Source organism: Poecile atricapillus, unplaced genomic scaffold (genome assembly GCF_030490865.1).
Source record: "Poecile atricapillus isolate bPoeAtr1 unplaced genomic scaffold, bPoeAtr1.hap1 scaffold_270, whole genome shotgun sequence".
Taxonomy (NCBI): Eukaryota; Metazoa; Chordata; class Aves; order Passeriformes; family Paridae; genus Poecile; species Poecile atricapillus.
In genome coordinates this window covers 1-25,059 of record NW_026709073.1, presented here as the reverse complement: position 1 = coordinate 25,059, position 25,059 = coordinate 1, and the positions used below count along the sequence as shown (strand labels likewise).

General features: G+C 39.4%; 1 protein-coding gene across 1 annotated transcript in view; it reads left to right on the top strand.

Annotated features, from left to right (window-relative positions):
* The window catches only part of LOC131574367 (multiple epidermal growth factor-like domains protein 8), a gene marked incomplete at both ends in the record, with an annotated part of 41,126 nt that extends 19,546 nt beyond the window's left edge, over positions 1–21,580 (top strand). Inside the window, 3 exons of the mRNA XM_058828807.1 lie at positions 4,036–4,207; positions 9,084–9,247; positions 21,436–21,580. Coding sequence (XP_058684790.1) covers positions 4,036–4,207; positions 9,084–9,247; positions 21,436–21,580 — 481 coding nt within the window. The remainder of the gene's footprint in view (positions 1–4,035; positions 4,208–9,083; positions 9,248–21,435) is intronic.
* Between the last annotated feature and the right edge of the window lie 3,479 nt (positions 21,581–25,059).

The window sequence follows — 25,059 nt, the reverse complement described above, 5'->3', positions numbered from 1 at the left end:
CCTGAGAGACACCTGGGGACAGCTGAGATACACCTGGGGACACCAAAAACACACCTGAGATACACCTGGGTTCATTGGGGACACCTGGGAACACCTGAGATACACCTGGGGACACCTGGACACACCTGGGGACACCTGGGGACATTGGGGACTCACCTGGACAGGTGTGAGCCAGGACACCTGGATGCTGAACCTCAGCTCCCTGCAGTGGAGACGGATACAGGTGAGGGTGGGGACACACCTGGGGACACCTGGGGACACCTGGGGACACCAAAACATACCTGAGATACACCTGGGGACACCAAAAACACACCTGGGGACACCTGAGAGACACCTGAGACACATCTGGGGACACCAAAACCACATCTGGGACAGGTGTGATACACCTGGGGACACCTGGACACACCTGGGGACACCAAAACCACACCTGGGGACACCTGGGGACACCAAAACCACACCTGAGATACACCTGGAGACACCTGGGGACACCTGGGACACACCTGGACACACCTGGGGACACCAAAATGAGCCCAAAATCAGCACAAATTACCCCCAAACCAGCACAAATCAGCCAAAATTACCCCAAAAATGGCCAAAATGAGCCCAAAATCGGCCAAAATGAGCCCAAAATCAGCCAAAAGGAGCCCAAAATGAGCCCAAAATCGGCCAAAATGAGCCCAAAAATGGCCAAAATGAGCCCAAAAATGGCCAAAATGAGCCCAAAATCAGCCAAAAGGAGCCCAAAATGAGCCCAAAATCGGCCAAAATGAGCCCAAAAATGGCCAAAATGAGCCCAAAATCAGCCAAAATGAGCCCAAAATCGGCCAAAATGAGCCCAAAATTGGCCAAAATGAGCCCAAAAATGGCCAAAATCGGCCCAAATGAGCCCAGAATTCAGCCCAAACCCCTCAAATTTGGGCTCCCAATCCCGAATTTTTGGCTCCTGATCCCAAATTTTTGGGTCCTGATCCCAAATTTTCTGTTCCCAATCCTGAATTTTTGGGTCCCGATCCCGAATTTTCGGGTCCTGATCCCAAATTTTCTGTTCCCAATCCTGAATTTTCGGGTCCCAATCCCAAATTCGGGGTTCCCAATCCCGAATTTCGTGTTCCCAATCCCAAATTTTGTGTTCCTGATCCCAAATTTTGGGTTCCCAATCCCGAATTTTGGGATCCCAATCCCAAATTTTGGGGCTCCCAATCCCGAATTTTCGGGTCCTGATCCCAAATTTCGTGTTCCCCATCCCCAATTTTGTGTTCCCGATCCCGAATTTCGTGCTCCTGATCCCAAATTTCGGGTCCTGATCCCAAATTTTGGGGTCTCAATCCCGAATTTTCAGGTCCTGATCCCAAATTTTTGGGTCCCGATCCCAAATTTTGGGTTCCTAATCCCAAATTTGGGCTCCCAATCCCAAATTTTCAGCTCCTGATCCCGAATTTTTGGCTCCCCATCCCAAATTTTGGTTCCTGATCCCGAATTTTTGGTTCCCAATCCCAAATTTTGGGGTCCTGATCCCAAATTTCAGGTCCTGATCCCAAATTTTGGGTTCCCAATCCCAAATTTTCAGCTCCTGATCCCAAATTTGGGCTCCCAATCCCAAATTTTGGGGTCCCGATCCCAAATTTTGGGTCCTGATCCCAAATTTTTGTCTCTTAATCCCAAATTTTCTGTTCTCGATCCTGAATTTTGTGTTCCTGATCCCAAATTTCAGGCTCTGATCCTAAATTTTGGGTTCTTGATCCCAAATTTTGGGCTCCCGATCCCGAATTTTTGGGTCCCGATCCTGAATTTTCAGGTCCTGATCCCAAATTTGGGCTCCCAATCCCAAATTTTGGGGGTCCCAATCCCGAATTTTCAGCTCCTGATCCCAAATTCGAGGATCCCGAATTTGGGGTTCCTGATCCTGAATTTTTGGTTCCCGATCCCAAATTTTGGGCTCCCAATTCCAAATTCGGGACTCCCAATCCCAAATTTTGGGGTCCCGATCCCAAATTTTGTATTCCTGATCCCAAATTTGGGGTTCCTGATCCCGAATTTTTGGCTCCTGATCCCAAATTTGGGGTCTGGGCCCCCAGTTCGAGGGTCCCGATCCCAAATTTTGGGCTCCCAATCCCAAATTTTGGGGTCCTGATCCCGAATTTTGTGTTCCTGATCCCAAATTTCAGGCTCTGATCCTAAATTTTGGGCTCTTGATCCCAAATTTTGGGCTCCCGATCCCGAATTTTTGGGTCCCGATCCCGAATTTTCAGGTCCTGATCCCAAATTTTTGGTTCCCAATCCCAAATTTTGGGTCCCAATCCCCAATTTGGGGGTCTGGATCCCAAATTTTGTGTTCCCGATCCCGAATTTTTTGTTCCCAATCCCAAATTTGGGGGTCCTGATCCCGAATTTTCGTCTCCTGATCCCAAATTTGGGGTTCCAATCCCCAATTCGAGGGTTCTGATCCCAAATTTTGGTCTCTTAATCCCAAATTTTCTGTTCCCGATCCCGAATTTTTGGCTCCCGATCCCGAATTTTGTGTTCCTGATCCCAAATTTTGTGTCCCGATCCTGAATTTGGGGCTCCAAATCCCAAATTTTTGGCTCCCCACCCCCAATTCAGGGGTCCCAATTCTGAATTTTGGGCTCTTGATCCCAAATTTTGTGTTCCTGATCCCGAATTTTGGGGTCCCAATCCCAAATTTCGGGTCCTGATCCCAAATTTTTGGGTTCCCAATCCCGAATTTGGGGCTCCCGATCCCAAATTTTGGGGTCATGATCCCGAATTTTTGGTTCCCAATCCCAAGTTTGGGCTCCTGATCCTGAATTTTGGGGTCCCAATCCCAAATTTTGGGCTCCCAATCCCAAATTTTGGGGTCCCGATCCCAAATTTGGGGTTCCTGATGCTGAATTTTGGGTTCCCAATCCCAAGTTTGGGGCTCTCGATCCCAAATTTGGGCTCCCAATCCCAAATTTTCGTCTCCTGATCCCAAATTTGGAGTTCCAATCCCCAATTCGAGGGTTCCGATCCCAAATTTTGGATTCCCAATCCCAAATTTTCAGCTCCCGATCCCAAATTTTTGGGTCCCGATCCCGAATTTTCGGGTCCTGATCCCAAATTTTGGGTTCCTGATCCCAAATTTTGGGGTCTCAATCCCGAATTTTCAGGTCCTGATCCTGAATTTTTGCCTCCCAATCCCAAATTTTTGGGTCCCGATCCCAAATTTTCTATTCCCAATCCTGAATTTTTGGGTCCTGATCCCAAATTTGGGGTCTGGGTCCCAAATTTTCGGGTCTCGATCCCAAATTTTGGGCTCCCAATCCCAAATTCGAGGGTCCCAATCCCAAATTTTGCGCTCCTGGATCCCGAATTTTCGGCTCCTGATCCCAAATTTTCGGGTCCTGATCCCAAATTTTGGGTTCCCAATCCCAAATTTTTGGGTCCCGATCCCAAATTTTCTGTTCCCGATCCCAAATTTTCTGTTCCCAATCCTGAATTTTCGGGTCCTGATCCCAAATTTTGGGTCCTGATCCCAAATTTGGGCTCCCAATCCCAAATTTTCAGCTCCTCATCCCAAATTTGGGCTCCCAATCCCAAATTTTGGGGTCCCAATCCCAAATTTTTGGGTCCCAATCCCAAATTCTGGGGTCTCGATCCCAAATTCGGGGCTCCCAATCCCAAATTTTGGGCTCCCGATCCCAAATTTTCAGCTCCCAATCCCAAATTCGAGCTTCCCGATCCCAAATTTTTGGGTCCTGATCCCAAATTTTGGGTTCCCAATCCCGAATTTTCGAGTCCCGATCTTGAATTTTGGTTCCTGATGCCAAATTTTGGGTTCCCAATCCCAAATTTTGGGTCCCAATCCCAAATTTTTGGGTCCTGATCCCAAATTTTCTCTTCCCAATCCCAAATTTTTGGCTCCTGATCCCGAATTTTCGGCTCCTGATCCCAAATTTTCAGGTCCTGATCCCAAATTTTGGGGTCTCAATCCCAAATTTTGGGCTCCCGATCCCAAATTTCGGCTCCTGATCCCGAATTTTCTCTCCCCACTTCCAGGCTCCGCAGGTTCCGGCGGTGGCCGGGCACTCGCTGACCGCCGGGGGCTCCCGGGGGATTTTTTTGGTCGGGGGCTTCTCCCCCCAAAACGGCTTCAACACCGAGCTCTTCATCTTCGACCCCCGCTCCGAAAATTGGGGGGTGGGGGTCCAGGCTGGGACCCCCCCCACAGGTAAAAAAAAAACCCCAAAATTTGGGGATTTCACCCCAAAAAAATCCCGGGAAAATTGGGGGAGAAATGGGGAAAAAATGGGGAAAAATGGGGAAAAAATGGGAAAAAAATGGGGAAAAATGGGGAAAAAATGGGGAAAAATGGGGAAAAAATTGGGAAAAAATGGGAAAATTGGGGGGGAAAAATGGGGGGGAGCCCCTCCCCCACAACCCCAAAATTTGGGGATTTCACCCCAAAAAAATCCCGGGAAAATTGGGTGGGAAATGGGGAAAAAATGGGGAAAAATGGGAAAAAATGGGAAAAAAATGGGGAAAAAATGGGAAAAAAATGGGGAAAAAATGGGAAAAAATGGGAAAATTGGGGGGGAAAAATGGGGGGGAGCCCCTCCCCCACAACCCTGAAAATTGGGGGGTGGGGGTCCAGGCCGGGACCCCCCCCACAGGTACAAAAAAATCCCAAAATTTGGGGATTTCACCCCAAAAGAATCCTGGGAAAATTGGGGGAGAAATGGGGAAAAAATGGGGAAAAATGGGGAAAAAATGGGAAAAAAATGGGGAAAAATGGGGAAAAAATGGGAAAAAATGGGAAAATTGGGGGGGAAAAATGGGGGGGAGCCCCTCCCACACAACCCCAAAATTTGGGGATTTCACCCCAAAAAAATCCCGGGAAAATTGGGTGGGAAATGGGGAAAAAATGGGAAAAATGGGGAAAAAATGGGGAAAAAATGGGAAAAAATGGGGAAAAAAGGGTAAAAATGGGGGGGGAGCCCCTCCCCCACAACCCTGAAAATTGGGGGGTGGGGGTCCAGGCCGGGACCCCCCCCACAGGTAAAAACAAACCCCAAAATTTGGGGATTTCACCCCAAAAAAATCCCGGGAAAATTGGGGGAGAAATGAGGGAAAAATGAGGAAAAAATGGGGAAAAAATGGGAAAAAATGGGGAAAAAATGGGGAAAAAATGGGAAAATTGGGGGGGAAAAATGGGGGGGAGCCCCTCCCCCACAACCCCAAAATTTGGGGATTTCACCCCAAAAAAATCCCGGCAAAATTGGGGGAGAAATGGGGAAAAATGGGGAAAAAATGGGGAAAAAATGGGGAAAAAATGGGAAAATTGGGGGGGAAAAATGGGGAGGAGCCCCTCCCCCACAACCCTGAAAATTGGGGGGTGGGGGTCCGGGCTGGGACCCCCCCCACAGGTAAAAAAAAAAACCAAAATTTGGGGATTTTACCCCAAAAAAATCCTGGGAAAACTGGGGGAGAAATGGGGAAAAATGAGGAAAAAATGGGGAAAAAATGGGAAAAAAATGGGAAAAAAATGGGAAAAAAATGGGAAAAAATGGGAAAATTGGGGGGGAAAATGGGGGGGAGCCCCTCCCCCACAACCCCAAAATGTGGGGATTTCACCCCAAAAAAATCCCGGGAAAATTGGGTGGGAAATGGGGAAAAAATGGGGAAAAAATGGGAAAAAAATGGGGAAAAAATGGGGAAAAAATGGGAAAATTGGGGGGGAAAAATGGGGGGGAGCCCCTCCCCCACAACCCCAAAATTTGGGGATTTCACCCCAAAAAAATCCTGGGAAAATTGGGAAAAAAATGGGGAAAAAATGGAGAAAAATGGGGAAAAAATGGGGAAAAAATGGGGGGAAAAATGGGGGGGAGCCCCTCCCCCACAACCCCAAAAATTGGGGATTTCACCCCAAAAAAATCCCGGGAAAATTGGGGGAGAAATGAGGAAAAAATGGGAAAAAATGGGGAAAAAATGGGAAAAAATGGGGAAAAATGGGGAAAAAATGGGGAAAAAATGGGAAAATTGGGGGGGGAAAAATGGGGGGGAGCCCCTCCCCCACAACCCCAAAATTTGGGGATTTCTCCCCAAAAAAATCCCGGGAAAATTGAGTGGGAAATGGGGAAAAAATGGGAAAAAATGGGAAAAAATGGGGAAAAAATGGGAAAATTGGGGGGGAGCCCCTCCCCCACAACCCCAAAATTTGGGGATTTCACCCCAAAAAAATCCCGGGAAAATTGGGTGGGAAATGGGGAAAAAATGGGGAAAAAATGGGGAAAAAATGGGAAAAAATGGGGAAAAAATGGGAAAAAAATGGGAAAAAATGGGAAAATTGGGGGGGAAAAATGGGGGGGAGCCCCTCCCCCACAACCCCAAAATTTGGGGATTTCACCCCAAAAAAATCCCGGGAAAATTGGGTGGGAAATGGGGAAAAAATGGGAAAAAAATGGGGAAAAAATGGGGAAAAATGGGAAAATTGGAGGGGAAAAATGGGGGGGAGCCCCTCCCCCACAACCCCAAAATTTGGGGATTTCACCCCAAAAAAATCCCGGGAAAATTGGGGGAGAAATGGGGAAAAAATGGGAAAAAATGGGGAAAAAATGGGGGGGAGCCCCTCCCCCACAACCCCAAAAATTGGGGATTTCACCCCAAAAAAATCCCGGGAAAATTGGGTGGGAAAATGGGGAAAAAATGGGAAAAAATGGGGAAAAAATGGGAAAAAATGGGAAAAAAATGGGGAAAAAATGGGAAAATTGGGAGGGAAAAATGGGGGGGAGCCCCTCCCCCACAATCCGGAAAATTGGGGGGTGGGGGTCCAGGCCGGGACCCCCCCCACAGGTAAAAAAAAAACCTAAAATTTGGGGATTTTACCCCAAAAAAATCCTGGGAAAATTGGGTGGGAAATGGGGAAAAAATGGGGAAAAAATGGGGAAAAAATGGGAAAAAAATGGGAAAAAAATGGGAAAAAATGGGAAAATTGGGGGGGGGAAAATGGGGGGGAGCCCCTCCCCCACAACCCCAAAATTTGGGGATTTCACCCCAAAAAAATCCCGGGAAAATTGAGTGGGAAATGGGGAAAAAATGGGAAAAAATGGGGAAAAATGGGGAAAAAATGGGGAAAAATGAGAAAATTGGGAAAAATGGTCCAGGCTGGGACCCCCCCCACTGGTAAAGAGACCCCAAATCCACCCAAAACCCCCCAAAATCCACCCAAAAAACCCAAAATCCTCCCAAAATCCCCAAAATTCACCCAAAACCAACCCAAAATGCCCCAAAATCCCCTTAAATCCACCCAAAAACCCCCAAAATTCACCCCAAATTTCAACAAAACCCCCCAAAATCCACCCAAAATCCCCCAAAATCCTCCCAAAATCCCCAAAATTCACCCAAATCCACCAAAATCCCCCCAAAATCCCCAAATTTCCAGAAACTCTCCCCCAAAATCCCCCCCAAAATCCACCAAAAATCCACCAAAAATCCCCAAAAAATCACCCAAAAATCACCCAAAAATTCCCAAAAATTCACCCAAAATTCCCCAGAATTCCCCAAAATTTCCCAAAATTTCCCAAAATCCCCCAAAATCCCCAAATTCCCAAAAAATCTCCCCCAAAATCCCCCCAAGAGCTCCCCAAAATACCCCCAAAATTCACCAAAAATCCACCAAAAAATCACCCAAAAATCACCCAAAAATTCCAAAAAAATTCCAAAAAAATTCCAAAAAAATCCCAAAAAATTCCCAAAAATTCCCAAAATTCCCAAACCCCCACAAATCCTCCCCCAAAATCACTTTAAATCCACCAAAAAAACACCGAAAATCCCAAAAAATCCCCCAAAAATGCAAAAAAAATAAAAAAAAATTCAAAAAAATTCCAAAAAAATTCCAAAAAATTCCCAAAATTCCCTAAAATTCATACAAATTCCCAAAAAATATTCCCCAAAATTCCCCCAAAACCCCCCAAAATCCATCAAAAATCCACCAAAAATCCCCCAAAAACTCCCCCAAAAATCACCCAAAAATCACCCAAAAATTCCCAAAAATTCCCAAAAATTCCAAAAAAATTCCAAAAAATTCCAAAAAAATTCCCAAAATTCCCCAAAATCCCCCAAAATCCCCAAATTCCAAAAAAATCCCCCCAAACCCCCTAAATCCTTTCCAAAATTCCGCCAAAAATTCACCAAAAATCCCAAAAAAATCCAAAAAAATTCAAAAAAAATTCCAAAAAAATTCAAAAAAATTCTGAAAAAATTCGAAAAAAATTCCAAAAAAATTCCCAAAAAATTCCCCAAAAATTCCCAAAATTCCCAATTTTTTTTTCCAGGTATTTATGGTCACTCAGCCTCGTTCCACGAGCCCTCGGAGTCTCTGTTCGTGTTTGGGGGGCAGCGATTCCACGTGGAGCCCCCTCCCCAAATCCCCCAAAAAATCCCCCAAAATTCACCCAAAAATCACCCAAAATTCCCTAAAATCCCCAAAATTCCCAAAATCCCCCAAAATCCCAAAAATTCCCCAAAATTCCCTAAAATTCACCCAAATTCCCAAAAAATCTGCCCCAAAATTCACCCAAAATTCCCCAAAATTCACCAAAAATCCACCAAAAATCCCCAAAAAATCACCCAAAAATCCCCAAAAAATTCCCAAAAAATTCCAAAAAAATTCCAAAAAAATTCCCAAAATTCCCCAAAATCCCCCAAAATCCCCAAATTCAAAAAAAATCACCCCAAAGCCCCTAAATCCTCCCCAAAATTCCACCAAAAATCAAAAAAAAATCCCCAAAAAAATTCAAAAAAAATTCAAAAAAAATTTAAAAAAAATTCAAAAAAAATCCAAAAAAATTCAAAAAAATTCCAAAAAAATCCCAAAAAATTCCAAAAAAATTCCAAAAATTCCCAAAATCCCCCAAAATCCCCAAATTCCAAAAAAATCCCCCCAAACCCCCTAAATCCTCCCTAAAAATTCACCAAAAATCCAAAAAAAAATCCCAAAAAAATTCAAAAAAAATTCAAAAAAATTCAAAAAAAATTCAAAAAAATTTCAAAAAAAATTCCCAAAATTTCCCAAAATCCCCCAAATTCTCCCCAAAATCCTTTTGCAGGTATTTATGGTCACTCAGCCTCGTTCCACGAGCCCTCGGAGTCTCTGTTCGTGTTTGGGGGGCAGCGATTCCACGTGGAGCGCGTCGCCCCCAGCGCGGAGCTCTACAGCCTTCATCTTCCTCGCCTCACCTGGAGCCTCCTGGCACCGGCCAGGGGGGAAAAGGTGGGGGAATTTGGGGGAAAAAATGGGAATTTTGGGAAAATTTGGGGATTTTGGGTGAAAATTTGGGAATTTTTGGTGAAAAAATGGAATTTTTGGGGGGAAAAATGGGGATTTTTGGTGAAAAAATGCGAATTTTTGGGGATTTAAATGGGATTTTTTGGGGCTAAAATGGGATTTAAATGGGAATTTTGGGGGAAAAAATGGGAATTTTGGGAAAATTTGGGAATTTTGGGGGATTTTTTAGTGAAAAAATAGGATTTTTTGGGGGAAAAATGGGATTTTTTTGGTGAAAAAATGGGATTTAAATGGGATTTTTTTTGGATTTAAAGGGAATTTAAGGGGTTAAAATGGGATTTTGGGTGAAAAAATGGGAATTTTGGGAAAATTTGGGAATTTTGGGGGGAAAAATGGGATTTTTGGGGGTTAAAATGGGATTTAAATGGGATTTTTTTGGGATTTAAAGGGAATTTAAGGGGTTAAAATGAGATTTAAATGGAATTTTTGGGTGAAAAATGGGAATTTTGGGAAAAAATTGGGAATTTTTGGTGAAAATTTGGGAATTTTTGGTGAAAAAATGGAATTTTTGGGGGGGAAAATGGGATTTTTTAGGGTTAAAATGGGATTTAAATGGGATTTTTTGGGGATTTAAAGGGAATTTAAGGGGTTAAAATGGGATTTAAATGGAATTTGGGGGAAAAAATGGGAATTTTGGGAAAATTTGGGGATTTTGGGTGAAAAAATGGAATTTTTGGGGGGAAAAATGGAGATTTTTGGTGAAAAAATGGGATTTAAATGGGATTTTTGGGGGATTTAAAGGGAATTTAAGGGGTTAAAATGGGATTTAAATGGAATTTTTGGGTGAAAAAATGGGAATTTGGGAAAATTTGGGAATTTTGGGGGGTGATGTGGGGATTTTGGGTGAAAAAATGGAGATTTTTGGTGAAAAAATGGGATTTTTTAGGGTTAAAATGGGATTTAAATGGGATTTTTTTGGGATTTAAAGGGAATTTAAGGGGTTAAAATGGGATTTTGGGTGAAAAAATGGGAATTTTGGGAAAATTTGGGAATTTTTAGTGAAAAAATGGGGATTTTTGGTGAAAAAATGGGATTTTTTAGGGTTAAAATGGGATTTAAATGGGATTTTTTGGGGGATTTAAAGGGAATTTAAGGGGTTAAAATGGGATTTTGGGTGAAAAAATGGGAATTTTGGGAAAATTTGGGAATTTTGGGTGAAAAAATGGAGATTTTTGGTGAAAAATGGGATTTTTTGGGGGGAAAAATGGGATTTAAATGGGATTTTTTTTGGATTTAAAGGGAATTTAAGGGGTTAAAATGGGATTTAAATGGAATTTTTGGGTGAAAAAATGGGAATTTTGGGAAAATTTGGGAATTTTTGGTGAAAAAATGGGAATTTTTGATAAAAAAATGGGATTTAAATGGGATTTTGGGTTAAAATGGGGATTTTGGGGGGGTTTGAGGGGGGCTCTTCATCTTCCTCGGCTCACCTGGAGCCTGCTGGCACCGGCCAGGGGGGAAAAGGTGGGGGAATTTGGGGGAAAAAATGGGAATTTTGGGAAAATTTGGGAATTTTGGGTGAAAATTTGGGAATTTTGGGTGAAAAAATGGGGATTTTTGGTGAAAAAATGGGATTTTTTAGGGTTAAAATGGGATTTAAATGGGATTTTTTGGGGGATTTAAAAGGAATTTAAGGGGTTAAAATGGGATTTTGGGTGAAAAAATGGGAATTTTGGGAAAATTTGGGAATTTTGGGTGAAGAAATGGGAATTTTGGGGATTTAAATGGGATTTTTTGGGGTTAAAATGGGATTTAAATGGGATTTTTGGGGATTAAATGGGATTTAAATGGGATTTTTGGGTGAAAAAATGGGAATTTGGGGAAAAATTTGGGAATTTTGGGGGGAAAAATGGGAATTTTTGATAAAAAAATGGGATTTCAATGGGATTTTGGGTTAAAATGGGGATTTTGGGGGGTTTGAGGGGGGCTCTTCATCTTCCTCGGCTCACCTGGAGCCTCCTGGCACCGGCCAGGGGGGAAAAGGTGGGGGAATTTGGGGGAAAAAATGGGAATTTTGGGAAAATTTGGGAATTTTTGGGGATTTTTTTGTGAAAAAATGGGATTTTTTGGGGGAAAAATGGGATTTTTTGGTGAAAAAATGGGATTTAAATGGGATTTTTTGGGGGATTTAAATTGTATTTTAGGGGTTAAAATAGGATTTTGGGTGAAAAAATGGGAATTTTGGGAAAATTTGGGAATTTTGGGTGAAAAAATGGAGATTTTTGGTGAAAAAATGGGATTTTTTTGGGGGAAAAATGGGATTTAAATGGGATTTTTTTTGGATTTAAAGGGAATTTAAGGGGTTAAAATGGGATTTAAATGGAATTTTTGGGTGAAAAAATGGGAATTTTGGGAAAATTTGGGAATTTTGGGGGAAAAAATGGGATTTTTTGGGGTTAAAATGGGATTTAAATGGGATTTTTTAGGGATTTAAATTGTATTTTAGGGATTAAAATGGAAATTTTGGGGTTAAAACGTGAATTTTGGGTGAAAAAGTGGGAATTTTGGGAAAATTCGGGAATTTTGGGTGAAAAAATGGGAATTTTGGGTGAAAAAATGGGATTAAAATGGGGATTTTGGGGGGTTTGAGGGGGGCTCTTCATCTTCCTCGGCTCACCTGGAGCCTGCTGGCACCGGCCAGGGGGGAAAAGGTGGGGGAATTTGGGGGAAAAAATGGGAATTTTGGGAAAATTTGGGAATTTTGGGGGATTTTTTAGTGAAAAAATGGGATTTTTTGGGGGAAAAATGGGATTTTTTTGGTGAAAAAATGGGATTTAAATGGGATTTTTTTGGGATTTAAAGGGAATTTAAGGGTTAAAATGGGATTTAAATGGAATTTTGGGTGAAAAAATGGGAATTTTGGGAAAAAATTGGGAATTTTGGGTGAAAAAATGGGAATTTTGGTGAAAAAATGGGATTTAAATGGGAATTTTGGGTTAAAATGGGGATTTTGGGGGGTTTGAGGGGGGCTCTTCATCTTCCTCGGCTCACCTGGAGCCTGCTGGCACCGGCCAGGGGGGAAAAGGTGGGGGAATTTGGGGGAAAAAAAGGGAATTTTGGGAAAATTTGGGAATTTTGGGTGAAAAAATGGATTTTTTGGTGAAAAAATGGAATTTTTGGGGGCAAAAATGGGGATTTTTGGTGAAAAAATGCGAATTTTTGGGGGATTTAAATGAGATTTTTGGGGGCTAAAATGGGATTTAAATGGGAATTTTGGGTGAAAAAATGGGAATTTTGGGGTTAAAATGGGATTTTGGGGTGAAAATGGGAATTTTGGGTGAAAAAATGGGGATTTTGGGTGAAAAAATGGGATTTTTTAGGGTTAAAATGGGATTTAAATGGGATTTTTTGGGGATTTAAATGGGATTTTTGGGGATTAAATGGGATTTAAATGGGAATTTTGGGTGAAAAAATGGGAATTTTGGGAAAATTTGGGAATTTTGGGTGAAAAAATGGGAATTTTTGGTGAAAAAATGGAATTTTTGGGGGGAAAAATGGGGATTTTTGGTGAAAAAATGCGAATTTTGGGGGGATTTAAATGGGATTTTTTGGGGCTAAAATGGGATTTAAATGGGAATTTTGGGTGAAAAAATGGGAATTTTGGGGTTAAAATGGGATTTTGGGGGGAAAATGGGAATTTTGGGTGAAAAAATGGGGATTTTGGGTGAAAAAATGGGATTTTTTAGGGTTAAAATGGGATTTAAATGGGTTTTTTTGGGGGGATTTAAAGGGAATTTTTTGGGTTAAAATGGGATTTTGGGTGAAAAAATGGGAGTTTTGGGAAAATTTGGGAATTTTGGGTGAAGAAATGGGAATTTTGGGGATTTAAATGGGATTTTTTGGGGTTAAAATGGGATTTAAATGGGATTTTTTGGGGATTTAAAGGGAATTTAAGGGGTTAAAATGGGATTTAAATGGAATTTTTGGGTGAAAAAATGGGAATTTTGGGAAAAAATTGGGAATTTTGGGGGGAAAAATGGGAATTTTTGGGGGTTAAAATGGGATTTAAATGGGATTTTTTGGGATTTAAAGGGAATTTTTTGGGGATTAAAATAGAAATTTTAGGGTTAAAATGGGAATTTTTGGGGTTAAAATGGGAATTTTGGGTGAAAAAGTGGGAATTTTGGGAAAATTTGGGAATTTTAGGTGAAAATTTGGGAATTTGGGGAAAATTTGGGAATTTTGGGTGGAAAAATGGGATTTTTTGGTGAAAAAATGGGATTTAAATGGGATTTTTTTTGGATTTAAAGGGAATTTTTGGGGTTAAAATGGGAATTTTGGGTTAAAATGGGAATTTTGGGTGAAAAATGGGAATTTTGGGAAAATTCGGGAATTTTGGGTGAAAAAATGGGAATTTTGGGTGAAAAAATGGGATTAAAATGGGATTTTGGGTTAAAATGGGGATTTTGGGGGGTTTGAGGGGGGCTCTTCATCTTCCTCGGCTCACCTGGAGCCTCCTGGCACCGGCCAGGGGGGAAAAGGTGGGGGAATTTGGGGGAAAAAATGGGAATTTTGGGAAAATTTGGGGATTTTGGGTGAAAATTTGGGAATTTTTGGTGAAAAAATGGAGATTTTTGGTGAAAAAATGGAATTTTTTTGGTGAAAAAATGGGATTTAAATGGGATTTTTTGGGGGATTTAAAGGGAATTTAAGGGGTTAAAATGGGAATTTCGGGTGAAAAATGGGAATTTTGGGAAAATTTGGGGATTTTGGGTGAAAAAATGGAGATTTTTGGTGAAAAAATGGGATTTTTTAGGGTTAAAATGGGATTTAAATGGGATTTTTTTTGGATTTAAAGGGAATTTAAGGGGTTAAAATGGGATTTAAATGGAATTTTTGGGTGAAAAAATGGGAATTTTGGGAAAAAATTGGGAATTTTAGGTGAAAATTTGGGAATTTTGGGTGAAAAAATGGGGATTTTGGTGAAAAAATAGGATTTTTTAGGGTTAAAATGGGATTTAAATGGGATTTTTTGGGGGATTTAAAGGGAATTTAAGGGGTTAAAATGGGATTTAAATGGAATTTTTGGGTGAAAAATGGGAATTTTGGGAAAAATTTGGGAATTTTTGGGTGAAGAAATGGGAATTTTGGGAAAAATTTGGGAGTTTTGGGTGAAGAAATGGGAATTTTGGGGGTTAAAATGGGATTTAAATGGGATTTTTTTGGGGATTTAAAGGGAATTTCTGGGGTTAAAATGGGAATTTTTGGGGTTAAAATGGGAATTTTGGGTGAAAAAATGGGAATTTTGGGAAAATTTGGGAATTTTGGGTGAAAAAATGGGAATTTTGGGTGAAAAAATGGGATTAAAATGGGATTTTTTGGGGTTAAAATGGGAATTTTTGGGGTTAAAATGGGAATTTTGGGTTAAAATGGGAATTTTGGGTGAAAAAATGGGAATTTTGGGAAAATTCGGGAATTTTGGGTGAAAAAATGGGAATTTTGGGTGAAAAAATGGGATTAAAATGGGATTTTGGGTTAAAATGGGGATTTTGGGGGGTTTGAGGGGGGCTCTTCATCTTCCTCGGCTCACCTGGAGCCTGCTGGCACCGGCCAGGGGGGAAAAGGTGGGGGAATTTTGGGTGAAAAAATGGGAATTTTGGGAAAATTTGGGAATTTTGGGTGAAAAAATGGAATTTTTGGTGAAAAAATGGGGATTTTTGGTGAAAAAATGGGATTTTTTAGGGTTAAAATGGGATTTAAATGGGATTTTTTGGGGGATTTAAATTGTATTTTAGGGGTTAAAATGGGATTTTGGGTGAAAAAATGGGAATTTTGGGAAAATTTGGGAATTTTGGGTGAAAAAAATGGAGATTTTTGGTGAAAAAATGGGATTTTTTAGGGTTAAAATGGGATTTAAATGGGATTTTTTGGGGGATTTAAATTGTATTTTAGGGGTTAAAATAGGATTTTGGGTGAAAAAATGGGAATTTTGGGAAAATTTGGGAATTTTTGGGATAAAATGGGAATTTTGGAGGAATTTTAAGTGAAAAAATGCGAATTTTTGGTGAAAAAATGGGATAAAAATGGGATTTAAATGGGATTTTTTGGGGTTAAATGGGAATTAAATGGGATTTTAAGGGTTAAAATGGGATTTAAATGGGAATTTTGGGTGAAAAAATGGGAATTTTGGGAAAAATTTGGGAAGTTTGGGTGAAAAAATGGGATTTTTTGGTGAAAAAATGGGATTAAAATGGGATTTTGGGGGGTTTGAGGGGGGCTCTTCATCTTCCTCGGCTCACCTGGAGCCTGCTGGCACCGGCCAGGGGGGAAAAGGTGGGGGAATTTGGGGGAAAAAATGGGAATTTTGGGAAAATTTGGGAATTTTGGGTGAAAAAATGGGATTTTTTGGTGAAAAAATGGGAATTTTTTGGGGGAAAAATGGGGATTTTTGGTGAAAAAATGCGAATTTTTGGGGATTTAAATGGGATTTTTTTGGGGCTAAAATGGGATTTAAATGGGAATTTTGGGTGAAAAAATGGGAATTTTTGGGGTTAAAATGGGATTTTGGGGGGAAAATGGGAATTTTGGGGTTAAAATGGGATTTTGGGTGAAAAAATGGGATTTTTTAGGGTTAAAATGGGATTTAAATGGGATTTTTTTGGGATTTAAAGGGAGTTTTTGGGGTTAAAATGGGAATTTTGGGTGAAAAAATGGGAATTTTGGGAAAATTTGGGAATTTTTGGGATAAAATGGGAATTTTGGGGGAATTTTAAGTGAAAAAATGCGAATTTTTGGTGAAAAAATGGGATAAAAATGGGATTTAAATGGGATTTTTTGGGGTTAAATGGGAATTAAATGGGATTTTAAGGGTTAAAATGGGATTTAAATGGGAATTTTGGGTGAAAAAATGGGAATTTTGGGAAAAATTGGGAATTTTGGGTGAAAAAATGGGAATTTTTGGTGAAAAAATGGAATTTTTGGGGGGAAAAATGGGGATTTTTGGTGAAAAAATGCGAATTTTTTTGGGATTTAAATGGGATTTTGGGGGCTAAAATGGGATTTTAATGGGAATTTTGGGTGAAAAAATGGGAATTTTGGGGTTAAAATGGGATTTTGGGGGGAAAATGGGAATTTTGGGTGAAAAAATGGGATTTTGGGTGAAAAAATGGGAATTTTTAGGGTTAAAATGGGATTTAAATGGGATTTTTTGGGGATTTAAAGGGAATTTAAGGGGTTAAAATGGGATTTAAATGGGAATTTTGGGTGAAAAAATGGGAATTTTGGGAAAAAATTGGGAATTTTTGGTGAAAATTTGGGAATTTTTGGTGAAAAAATGGAGATTTTTGGTGAAAAAATGGGAATTTTTAGGGTTAAAATGGGATTTAAATGGGATTTTTTTTTGGATTTAAAGGGAATTTTAGGGGTTAAAATGGGATTTAAATGGAATTTTTGGGGGAAAAAATGGGAATTTTGGGAAAATTTGGGAATTTTGGGTGAAAAAATGGGAATTTTGGTGAAAAAATGGGATTTAAATGGGATTTTTTGGGGTTAAAATGGGGATTTTGGGGGGTTTGAGGGGGGCTCTTCATCTTCCTCGGCTCACCTGGAGCCTCCTGGCACCGGCCAGGGGGGAAAAGGTGGGGGAATTTGGGGGAAAAAATGGGAATTTTGGGAAAATTTGGGAATTTTGGGTGAAAAAATGGGATTTTTTGGTGAAAAAATGGGATTTAAATGGGATTTTTTGGGGTTAAAATGGGATTTAAATGGGATTTTTTGGGGGATTTAAAGGGAATTTAAGGGGTTAAAATGGGATTTTGGGTGAAAAAATGGGAATTTTGGGAAAATTTGGGAATTTTGGGTGAAAAAATGGGAATTTTGGGTGAAAAAATGGGATTTTTTTGGTGAAAAAATGGGAATTAAATGGGATTTTTTTTTGATTTAAAGGGAATTTAAGGGGTTAAAATGGGATTTAAATGGAATTTTTGGGTGAAAAAATGGGAATTTTGGAAAAAATTGGGAATTTTGGGGGGAAAAATGGGAATTTTAGGGGTTAAAGTGGGATTTAAATGGGATTTTAAGGGTTAAAATGGGATTTAAATGGAATTTTTGGGTGAAAAAATGGGAATTTTGGGAAAATTTGGGAATTTTGGGTGAAAAAATGGGATTTTTTGGTGAAAAAATGGGATTAAAATGGGATTTTGGGGGGTTTGAGGGGGGCTCTTCATCTTCCTCGGCTCACCTGGAGCCTGCTGGCACCGGCCAGGGGGGAAAAGGTGGGGGAATTTGGGGGAAAAAATGGGAATTTTGGGAAAATTTGGGGATTTTTGGTGAAAATTTGGGAATTTTTGGTGAAAAAATGGAGATTTTTGGGGGGAAAAATGGGGATTTTTGGTGAAAAAATGCAAATTTTTTGGGGGATTTAAATGGGATTTTTTGGGGCTAAAATGGGATTTAAATGGGAATTTTGGGTGAAAAAATGGGAATTTTGGGGTTAAAATGGGATTTTGGGGGGAAAATGGGATTTTTTGGTGAAAAAATGGAATTTTGGGGGGGAAAAATGGGATTTTTTAGGGTTAAAATGGGATTTAAATGGGATTTTTGGGGGGATTTAAATTGTATTTTAGGGGTTAAAATAGGATTTTGGGTGAAAAAATGGGAATTTTGGGAAAATTTGGGAATTTTGGGTGAAAAAATGGAGATTTTTGGTGAAAAAATAGGATTTTTTAGGGTTAAAATGGGATTTAAATGGGATTTTTTGGGATTTAAAGGGAATTTAAGGGGTTAAAATGGGATTTAAATGGGAATTTTGGGAAAATTTGGGAATTTTAGGTGAAAAATGGGATTTTTTGGTGAAAAAATGGGATTTAAATGGGATTTTTTGGGGGATTTAAAGGGAATTTAAGGGGTTAAAATGGGATTTTGGGTGAAAAAATGGGAATTTTGGGAAAATTTGGGAATAAAATGGGAAATTTGGGTGAAAAAATGGGATTTAAATGGGATTTTTGGGGGTTAAAATGGGATTTAAATGGGATTTTTTTGGGTTAAATGGGATTTAAATGGGATTTTTGGGGGAAAAAATGGGAATTTTGGGAAAAATTTGGGAATTTTGGGGGAAAAATGGGAATTTTGGGGGTTAAAATGGGATTTAAATGGGAATTTTTGGGGTTAAAATGGGAATTTTTGGTGTTAAAATGGGAATTTTGGGAAAATTTGGGAATTTTGGGTGAAAAAATGGGATTTTTTGGTGAAAAATGGGATTAAAATGGGATTTTTTGGTGAAAAAATGGGATTTAAATGGGATTTTTTGGGGTTAAATGGGATTTAAATGGGAATTTTGGGTGAAAATTGGGAATTTTGGGGGTTAAATTGGAATTTGGGGGGAAAATGGGAATTTTGGGTGAAAAAATGGGGATTTTTGGTGAAAAATGGGATTTTTTAGGGTTAAAATGGGATTTAATGGGATTTTTTGGGGTTAAACGGGATTTAAGGGAATTTTTGGGGTTAAATGGGAATTTTTGGGGTTAAAATGGGAAGTTTGGGGGAAAAAGTGGGAATTTTGGGAAATTTGGGAATTTTGGGGGGAAAATGGGATTTTTGGGGGTTAAAATGGGATTTTTGGGTTAAAATGGGAATTTTTGGGGTTAAAATGGGATTTAAATGAGATTTTGGGGATTTTCAATGCGATTTTGGGGTTTAAAATGGGAATTAAATTGGATTTTGGGGAATTTTAATGAGATTTTGGGGGAAAAAATGGGATTTTGGGGGTTAAATGGGAATTAAATTGGATTTTGGGGGGTTTAAATGGGATTTTGGGGAAAAAATGGGATTTTTGGGGTTTAAATTGGATTTAAATGAGATTTTGGGGATTTTCAATGCGATTTTGGGGTTTAAAATGGGAATTAAATTGGATTTTGGGGAATTTTAATGAGATTTTGGGGATTTTCAATGCGATTTTTGGGGTTTTAAATGAGATTTTGGGGATTTTCAATGAGATTTTGGGGTTTAAAATTGGAATTAAATTGGATTTTAGGGAATTTTAATGAGATTTTGGGGATTTTCAATGCGATTTTGGGGTTTAAAATGGGAATTAAATCGGATTTTGGGGAATTTTAATGAGATTTTGGGGGAAAAAATGGGATTTTTGGGGGTTTAAATGGGATTTAAATGGGATTTTAAGGGTTAAATGGGATTTAAATGGGAATTTTGGGTGAAAAAATGGGAATTTTGGGAAAAATTTGGGAATTTTGGGGGAAAAAATGGGAATTTGGGGTTAAAATGGGATTAAAATGGGAATTTTTGGGGTTAAAATGGGATTTAAATGGGATTTTTGGGGGTCAAAATGGGAATTTTTGGGGTTAAAATGGGAATTTTGGGGGAAAAAATGGGAATTTTGGGAAAATTTGGGAATTTTTGGGATAAAATGGGAATTTTGGGGGAATTTTAAGTGAAGAAATGCGAATTTTTGGTGAAAAAATGGGATAAAAATGGGATTTAAATGGGATTTTTTTGGGGTTAAAATGGGAATTAAATGGGATTTTTGGGGGGAAAAATGGGAATTTTGGGAAAATTTGGGAATAAAATGGGAATTTTGGGGGAAAAAATGGGATTAAAATGGGATTTTTTGGTGAAAAAATGGGATTTAAATGGGATTTTTGGGGTTAAAATGGGAATTTTTGGGATCAAAATGGGAATTTTGGGGGAAGAAATGGGAATTTTGGGGGTTAAAATGGGATTTAAATGGGAATTTTTGGGGATTAAATGGGATTTTAATGGGATTTTAGGGGTTAAAATGGGAATTTTTGGGGTTAAAATTGGAATTTTTGGGTTAAAATCGGAATTTTTGGGGTTAAAATGGGATTTAAATGGGATTTTGGGGATTTTCAATGAGATTTTGGGGTTTAAAATGGGAATTAAATTGAATTTTGGGGAATTTTAATGAGATTTTGGGGGAAAAAATGGGATTTTTGGGGGTTTAAATGGGAATTAAATGGGATTTTGGGGGGTTTAAATGGGAATTAAATCGGATTTTGGGGGGCTTAAATGAGATTTTGGGGGAAAAATGGGATTTTTGGCGTTTAAATGGGATTTTTGGGGAATTTTAAGGAGATTTTGGGCATTTTCAATGAGATTTTTTGGTGAAAAAATGGGAATTAAATTGGATTTTGGGGAATTTTAATGAGAATTTGGGGGAAAAAATGGGATTTTTGGGGGTTTAAATGGGAATTAAATTGGATTTTGGGGAATTTTAATGAGATTTTGGGGGATTTAAATGAGATTTTGGGGATTTTCAATGCGATTTTGGGGGTTAAAATTCCATTTTTTGGGTTCATTTTCCTCAGATTTGGGCCATTTCTGGTCGGATTTTTTCGGGGTTTTTTTTGGGGGGATTCTCTTCATTTTGGGGAGGGGTCTCCTAAAATTTTGGGGGGTTTTTTTTACAGCCCCGACCCCATTTTTTCCACGCTGCCGCGATTTTGGGGGACACCCTGGTGGTCTCATTTTCCATGAGAATTTGGGGTTTAAAATGGGAATTAAATCGGATTTTGGGGGGTTTAAATGAGATTTTGGGGGGAAAAATGGGATTTTTGGGGGTTTAAATTGGATTTAAATGAGATTTTGGGAGATTAAATTGGATTTTTGGGGTTAAAATGGGATTTAAATGGGAATTTTGGGGATTTAAAGGGAATTTTTTGGGGTCAAAATGGGAATTTTTGGGGTTAAAATGGGGATTTTTGGGTTAAAATTGAATTTTTGGGATTAAAATGGGAATTTTTGGGGTTAAAATGGGATTTAAATGGGATTTTTGGGGGTCAAAATGGGAATTTTTGGGGTTAAAATGGGGATTTTTGGGTTAAAATGGAATTTTTGGGTGAAAAAATGGGAATTTTTGGGGTTGAAATGGGAATTAAATTGGATTTTGGGGAATTTTAATGAGATTTTGGGGAAAAAATGGGATTTTGGGGTTTAAAATGGGAATTAAATCGGATTTTGGGGAATTTAAATGAGATTTTGGGGATTTTCAATGCGATTTTGGGGGTTAAAATTCCATTTTTTGGGCTCATTTTCCTCAGATTTGGGCCATTTCTGGTCGGATTTTTTCGGGGTTTTTTTTGGGGGGATTCTCTCAATTTTGGGGAGGGGTCTCCTAAAATTTTGGGGGGTTTTTTTTGCAGCCCCGACCCCATTTTTTCCACGCTGCCGCGATTTTGGGGGACACCCTGGTGGTCCTGGGGGGTCGCAGCGACCGCCGGGATTTCGGCAACGAGGTCTTGCTCTACCAAATCCGCTGCAATTCCTGGATCCTGCCCCCCCACACGGGTGAGGAGGGGTCCCCCGAATTTGGGGAGGGGTCTCCCGAATTTGGGGGGTCCTAAAATGGGGGAGGGGGCGAAAATTGGGTGAAAATCGGGGAAAAAATGGGTGAAAAATGGGAAAAAATTGAGATTTTTGGGGGTTTTTTTGGGGATTTTTTTTGGGATTTTTTGGGGGATTTTTGGGAATTTTTGGGGATTTTTGGGGGGAATTTTTTGGGAATTTTTGGGGATTTTTTGGGAATTTTTTGGGATTTTTGGGGAATTTTGGGGGAATTTTGGGGGGGATTTTCTGTGATTTTTGGGGATTTTTTGTGATTTTTGGGGATTTTTGGGGAATTTTTTGGGATTTTTTGGGATTTTTTGGGGGATTTTTTGGGGAATTTTTTGTGAATTTTTTTGGGGATTTTTTTGGGGATTTTTTGGGAATTTTGGGGGGGATTTTTGGGCCAAATTTGGGTCAAAAATTGGGATTTTTTGGGGGATTTTTGGGGAATTTTTTTGGGGAAGTTTTGGGAATTTTTTTGGGAATTTTTTGGGATTTTTTGAGGGGATTTTTGGGGATTTTTTGGGGATTTTTTGGGGAATTTTTTTGGAATTTTTTGGGGAATTTTTTGGGAATTTTTTGGGAATTTTTTGGGGAATTTTTTTGGGTTTTTTGGGGAATTTTTGGGGAATTTTTGGGATTTTTTTGGGGGATTTTTGGGGAATTTTTTGGGGATTTTTTGGGAATTTTTTGGGAACTTTTGGGGATTTTTTGGGGATTTTTGGGAATTTTTTGGGGAATTTTTTTTGTGATTTTTGGGGATTTTTTGGGAATTTTTGGGGATTTTTTGGGGGATTTTGGGGGGATTTTTTTGGAATTTTTGGGGGATTTTTTGGGTACTTTTGGGGATTTTTTGGGAATTTTGGGGGATTTTTGGGAATTTTTGGGGGATTTTTTGGGGGATTTTTTGGGAATTTTTGGGGGGATTTTTGGGGGAAATTTGGGTCAAAATTTGGGATTTTTGGGGGGATTTTTGGGCCAAATTTGGGTCAAAAATCGGGATTTTTGGGGGGAAATTTGGGACCAAAATTTGTGATTTTTGGGGGGATTTTTGGGAATTTTCATCTGAAATTTTTGGGATTTTGGGGTGGATTTTTAGGGGGATTTTTGGGGAAATTTGGGTAAAAATTTGGGATTTTTGGGGAGATTTTAGGGCCAAATTTGGGTCAAAAATTGGGATTTTTGGGGGGAATTTTGGGAATTTTGGTCTGAAATTTTCAGGATTTTTGGGGGGATTTTTGGGAATTTTGGTGTCAAATTTTCAGGATTTTTGGGGAAATTTGGGACCAAAATTCGGGATTTTTGGAGGAATTTTGGGACTGAAATTTGGGATTTTTTGGGGATTTTTGGGGGGATTTTTAGGGAAACTTGGTCAAAAATTCGGAATTTTTGGGGGAAATTTTGGGACCAAAATTCGGGATTTTGGGGAGATTTTTGGGGGGATTTTTGGGGAAATTTGGGGTCAAAATTCGGGATTTTTGGGGAAATTTGTGTCTAAAATTGGGATTTTTGGGGGGATTTTTGGGAATTTTCATCTGAAATTTTCGGGATTTTGGGGGGGATTTTTGGGGAGATTTTAGGGCCAAATTTGGGTCAAAATTCAGGAATTTTGGGGGGATTTTTTGGGAAATTTGAGTCAAAATTCGGGATTTTTGGGGAGAAATTTGGGATTTTTGGGGGGAAATTTGGGACCAAAATTTGTGATTTTTGGGGGGATTTTTGGGAATTTTGGTGTCAAATTTTCAGGATTTTTGGGGAAATTTGGGTCAAAATTCAGGATTTTTGGGGGGATTTTTGGGCCAAATTTGGGTCAAAATTCGGGATTTTTTGGGAAATTTGGGTCTAAAATTCGGGATTTTGGGGGGATTTTTGGGGGGATTTTTGGGGAAATTTGGGTCAAAAATTGGGATTTTTGAGGGGATTTTTGGGCCAAATTTGGGTCAAAAATTGGGATTTTTGGGGGGATTTTTGGGAATTTTGGTCTGAAATTTTCAGGATTTTTGGGGGGATTTTTGGGAATTTTGGTGTCAAATTTTCAGGATTTTTGGGCAAATTTGGGTCAAAATTTGGGATTTTTGGGGGGAAATTTGGGATTTTTTGGGCCAAATTTGGGTCAAAATTCAGGATTTTTGGGGGGAAATTTGGGACCAAAATTTGGGATTTTTGGGGGGATTTTTGGGCTAAATTTGGGTCAAAAATTGGGATTTTTGGGGGGATTTTTGGGGATTTTGGTCTGAAATTTTCAGGATTTTTGGGGGGATTTTTGGGAATTTTGTTGTCAAATTTTCAGGATTTTTGGGGGAATTTGGGATTTTTTGGGGGAATTTGGGTCAAAATTCAGGATTTTTGGGGGGATTTTTGGGCCAAATTTGGGTCAAAAATTGGGATTTTTAAGGGGATTTTTGGGGATTTTGGTCTCAAATTTGGGGATTTTTGGGGGAATTTTTGGGGGGATTTTTGGGAATTTTGGTCTGAAATTTTCAGGATTTTTGGGGAAATTTGGGTCAAAAATTGGGATTTTTGAGGGGATTTTTGGGCCAAATTTGGGTCAAAATTCGGGATTTTTTGGGAAATTTGGGTCTAAAATTCGGGATTTTGGGGGGATTTTTGGGGGGATTTTTGGGGAAATTTGGGTCAAAATTCGGGATTTTTTGGGGGATTTTTGGGGGGATTTTTGGGCCAAATTTGGGTCAAAAATTGGGATTTTTGGGGGGATTTTGGGGAATTTTGGTGTCAAATTTTCAGGATTTTTGGGGAAATTTGGGTCAAAATTTGGGATTTTTGTGGGGATTTTTGTGGGGGATTTTAGGGCCAAATTTGGATCAAAATTCGGGATTTTTGGGGAGAAATTTGGGATTTTTGGGGGGAAATTTGGGACCAAAATTCAGGATTTTTGGGGGGATTTTTGGGCCAAATTTGGGTCAAAATTCGGGATTTTTGGGGGGATTTTTGGGGATTTTGGTCTCAAATTTTCGGGATTTTTGGGGAAATTTGGGTCAAAATTCGGGATTTTTGAGGGGATTTTTGGGGGATTTTTGGGGGAAATTTGGGTCAAAAATTGGGATTATTGGGGAAATTTGGGACCAAAATTTTGGATTTTTGGGGAATTTTGGGACCAAAATTTGGGATTTTTGGGGGGATTTTTGGGGGGATTTTTGGGGAAATTTGGGTCAAAATTCGGGATTTTTGGGGGGATTTTTGGGCCAAATTTGGGTCAAAATTCGGGATTTTTTGGGAAATTTGGGTCTAAAATTGGGATTTTTGGGGGGATTTTTGGGAATTTTGGTCTGAAATTTTCAGGATTTTTGGGGGGATTTTTGGGAATTTTGATGTCAAATTTTCAGGATTTTTGGGGAAATTTGGGAGGAAACTGGGAATTTTTGGGAGGATTTTGGGGGGATTTTAGAGCCAAATTTGGGTCAAAATTCGGGATTTTTTGA